General features: G+C 40.3%; 1 protein-coding gene across 1 annotated transcript in view; it reads left to right on the forward strand.

Moving 5' to 3' along the window:
- fam20a (FAM20A golgi associated secretory pathway pseudokinase) overlaps positions 1-4,498 on the forward strand; it is a 21,165-nt gene that overhangs the window by 5,185 nt on the left and 11,482 nt on the right. The window contains exons 3-5 of the mRNA XM_008437795.2: positions 252-302; positions 3,228-3,306; positions 3,547-3,639. Of these exons, the coding sequence (XP_008436017.1) occupies positions 252-302; positions 3,228-3,306; positions 3,547-3,639 (223 nt within the window). The remainder of the gene's footprint in view (positions 1-251; positions 303-3,227; positions 3,307-3,546; positions 3,640-4,498) is intronic.

Here is a 4,498-nt window from a genome sequence, read left to right on the forward strand (position 1 = left end):
ATGCATGCAAATATTTTCATATCTACATGCCATGAACAAGCAGCAAACATTTTTAACATGTTAAAATTCTAAGTCAGCATACCATAATGCAGTAATTGTTGACATCTCTTTGCACTACGGCCTATTTAAAATCGTCAACATAATTCATGTTCCAGAATAAAAACTAAACAGTTATTGTTTTTGCTCTTGTATATGAGTTTTGTTTTACATCAAACTGAAACATTTGAGTTTAAATCTTTTTTTTCTTCCAGATTATACCCAGGATGAGAAGGCTCTAAAAGGAGCGTGTGACTGCACTCAAGGTTTGTTCAACTCGTCACCCAGAGGCTGTCGGGTGGGCTCAGTGATGCAGCTAAAAAGTCACATCTGAACTTTTCGTACAGAATCCAATTTCTGATTTTAATCTATTTCCCACCTTCCATTCTTCTCTTAAAAAGATATGATAAGTGACAGAACATTTTTATATTTTTTGCTTTTGTACAGTTGACCTGAATTTAAAGTCCAAACTCTAAAACGCGTTAGTTCAACTCGCCCTGGGTGGGCTGAAATATGTGGCTAAATATATAAATATGTGGCTCTGAAATATGGAAACCCAAGGAGTGCATTGATGAAAAAATAAATCCAGATTTTCCAAAAGTATAATCATAAATTAAAAAAAATTGTATTAATGGATCAAATGGACTTATCGCCCAGCCTTGTCCTGGGCTCTTCATTCCTGCATGTTAAGTTTTCCAGCTCTACAGTTCATCCACATTGTCCTCATTGTTTCCCGTTTGTCTCTTGTCGTCTCGTTGCTGCTTGGCACCGTCTCACACTAACACACTGACACACAAGTGTCTTTGTATTCGTCCACGTGGCTCTTCTTTTGACAGAAAATGGTTCCGATTGGTAGTTTTGTATCGGAGGCTCAGCGCAGGGCAAAAACACCAAAACGCTGGTTTGTTTCAGAGGCAGAGATTAGCCTCCACCCAGGGTGTCATCTGCTACTTTTCCTCTAAGATATAAATAGTTGTTCGAGCTTCAGTATGTAACTTTTACAAAAATATTTGTTCAAACTGTCACCATGTAGAGACAGTAGACAATCTGTGATCTCCTCCACTTCCTCCCTGAGCTGCTACTGCCAGCTGAAGAAACGCACCAATCAGAGCCAGGAGGTGGGGCTTAGTGCTGTCAATCAAACTTATAAAAAACGTTGCTCAATGTGCTAATGGCGGAGAAACAACTCACCGCTACAGGAAAAACCTTTATCCACCGTCATAGGTGGCTATGCTATCTATGCACTGCAGCTTTAATGCAAAAATAGATAGTGATCTTGAGGTACAATTCTATTCCATTCAGCTGGAAATATGAGAATTACATTGAAAAAAAAAGTCTATTCTCCGTGTTTTTGTCCCATTTGTGCCACACCAGCATCCCTGCACAATAAAGCGGGTGACCACACAAACCCGACTCCCTGCCAGAGAGAAATAAACACCAGAACAATCTGCACATTCTGTTTAAATTTAGGCTGCAGTATAAACTCTTGTTATTTCAGGCGCAAATAGCGACATAGTTCATCAGCTGCAGCTGGCCATAGAAAGTGGCGAGCCTCTGATTCTGTTCCAGAACCGTTTTGAAAGTAAACTCTGAATGATTGTTAACTAATAATACCCTGGATCTCGGTGGAGCGCGGCGTGTGGTTAGTCGGGGCCGTGCTGCTGGCGCTGTAATATACGGGCTCAACGCAGCGGCTGGATGAGCAAACACCAACTCACTTTATCACACAGAGAGCAAAGAACAAAGGTGATTTACAGACGTTGAGTTCAGGTTCACCGAGCCAAAAGCTTAAATACAGTCCCTGTGTAAAACGTATTCATCCCATTGGAGATTTTACCCTTCTATTACTTTTGGAAATCAATCATAATCAAAAGAATTTTGTTTGTTTGACAAAAATCATCTTTAGTGTCAAAATGAAAACTGAGTCTCCTCTGGTGGTGAAAAAGCTGAATTTTCTTCCTCGTTACCATGGAGTCTTTTCCCATGTGTCTTTCCAACAGTTAGTATCTATGTCTGCATTACAAAGGTTCACAAATCTTTGTCTGTATTCTACTGATATAGAAAAAACACAATTTCACAATTGCACTGTTTTCATTAAATAAGAAATGAAGTTAAAATCATGCATGAATAAGCTTGTTTATGCAGTAAGTTGTTAAAATCATTTATATGAGATATATTCAGAATTCAGCCATGGCTGCTGAAGATTGTAACTCCTACAGCGTTGTCGTGGTGACCTGGTGCGTTCTTCCTGATCTCTCAGGTTGTGATGTCAGGCTGATCTAGGAAGATTTACTCATGTTGCATTTTCTTTCACTTTTTGATGAATGATTTAACAGAACTCCGGGGGATGTTCAGGACCTTAGAATTTTTTTGTGTCCATCCCCTGACTTCTACCTTTCAATAAACCTTCCTCTGATTGGTTGGGAGTTTTCTTTAGTTTTCATGCCAGAAATATTGATGAACTTTCCAGACACAGCTGTCTTTATACTACAATCACTGCACTCAGCTGATCTCCAGTCCACTCAATGTGAGACCAGCACCAGATGACTGGACCTCCGTTGAATTAGGTCAGTCACTTTAATGGGTGTGAATATTTACGTCATTTCTGATTTCATGTTACACATTTTTATTTCATTGTCATTCATTTGTAGAAATCATTTTTCACTTAGACATTTAAATTTGTTTTTGGCAATTCATTTCTGTCAAGGAAGCCAAATTATGAAGTAAAAATAATAATGAACAAGGGAATGAATGTTCTTATAGGCTCTGTATTAACTAAATGAATTGCCTGAAGTTTTTTTTTTAATAAACTACAGTTTGAAGGTAAATATGTTTTTTTCTAGTTCTCAAAACTCAAACAAATTAAAATTTTTCTGTCGATGTTTTTACCGTCCCAGTTCATGTTGACACATATAGTGATGTGAATTTTTTTCTTCGCCCATTAAGTAAATCATATTTAAATATTTAAAAGACAAAAAGTGAGCCAAAGCAGAGGACAAATCCGTTTTTATAAGGTCTGGTTGGCTTGGATTACTCTTTTCCTTATAAGAAACCACCATCTGAAAGCTGCTGTTTGTACCTTCGTCTGATATGAACTTTTATTAAATTATTTGAAACATGAAAAAAACAAAAACCAAACAAACAGAAGGAGTCTTTTAGGGAGTAAATCATCTTCTTCGTCTCTCTTGCAGTGGTGAAACCGAGTGGCCATCACCTGAAGCTGGCCCTGAAGATGAGCAACTTTGGCAAAGTGATGTTTAAACCGATGAGGTGAGGTGATGACGAGTGACGTGGCTCTTCCAACAGACTCAGCGGCGTTCAGGGTTTGTTTGGTCTGTGAGAAATCTAATAAATCACAGCAAACACTGTGACCCCATGTTCTGTCCTAATTTATATCTGGCTAAATTATCCTGTAGGCCGGGAGAATTACAGTATTTGTCTCGTTGATTACACACTGCAGACTAATGTGAGTGACATCTTTATTGGTGTGTGCATGTGTGTGTGTTGCAGGCAGCAGAGAGATGAGGAAACTCCAGGGGACTTCTTCTACTTTGTGGACTTCCAGAGACACAACGCAGAGATCGCAGCCTTCCACCTGGACAGGTGAAGCCACAGTGTTCGGTCATTTTACACAGTGTGTATAAGAAAATACTCAACCCCTTCAGTAATTTACCCTTTCTGTTGTTTTTGCAAATTAATCATGATCAAAATTTTACTTTTTTGACACCTAAAGAAAACACCAAAAGAAAACTTCAACTGATTTCCACAAAATAATGACTAAAATCTAAATTTGTAACCTGGGTGTGAACCTTAAAGGGTGAACTTTCTCATGTCATTTTTACCCAGGAAGCTAAACGTGAGTGAAACCGTCACTGGGACTGACTACTACATTTTCCATTGAGGGACAGTAACTTTAACATTACATATACCTTTCTGAACAGGCGAGGGCGCACTTTCTCCGTCTATAATCAGACTTGAAACCATTCCTCTCTCCCTGGCACCTCCAGATCCGGGCCCCCATCCGGGCCGAGAGGCAGCCGCTCCCCCAGTCTGACTGTTTGAGTTTTTTAAAGTGATTATGCTTCTCCCTGCAGCAATGCCGCCCTGGGTGGTGAGCTGCAGTGGCCATATAAATAAATAATATTTCTTCTTAGAGTTGCCAGTGGGCTGCACAGTGGCGCAGTTGGTATGTTCTCCCTGTGCATGTGTGGGTTTTCTCTGGGTACTCCGATTTCCTCCCACAGTCCAAAAACATGACTGTCAGGTTAATTGGCCTCTCCAAATTGCCCCTAGGTGTGAGTGTGTGTGCGCATGGTTGTGTGTCGTGTGTGTCTCTGTGTTGCCCTGCGACAGACTGGCGACCTGTCCAGGGTGACCCCGCCTCTCGCCTGGAACATTAGCTGGAGATGGGCACCAGCAACCCTCCTGACCCCACTGAGGGACAAGGGTGTAAAGAAAATGA

This window comes from Poecilia reticulata, linkage group LG19 (assembly GCF_000633615.1).
Source record: "Poecilia reticulata strain Guanapo linkage group LG19, Guppy_female_1.0+MT, whole genome shotgun sequence".
NCBI classification, from domain to species: domain Eukaryota; kingdom Metazoa; phylum Chordata; class Actinopteri; order Cyprinodontiformes; family Poeciliidae; genus Poecilia; species Poecilia reticulata.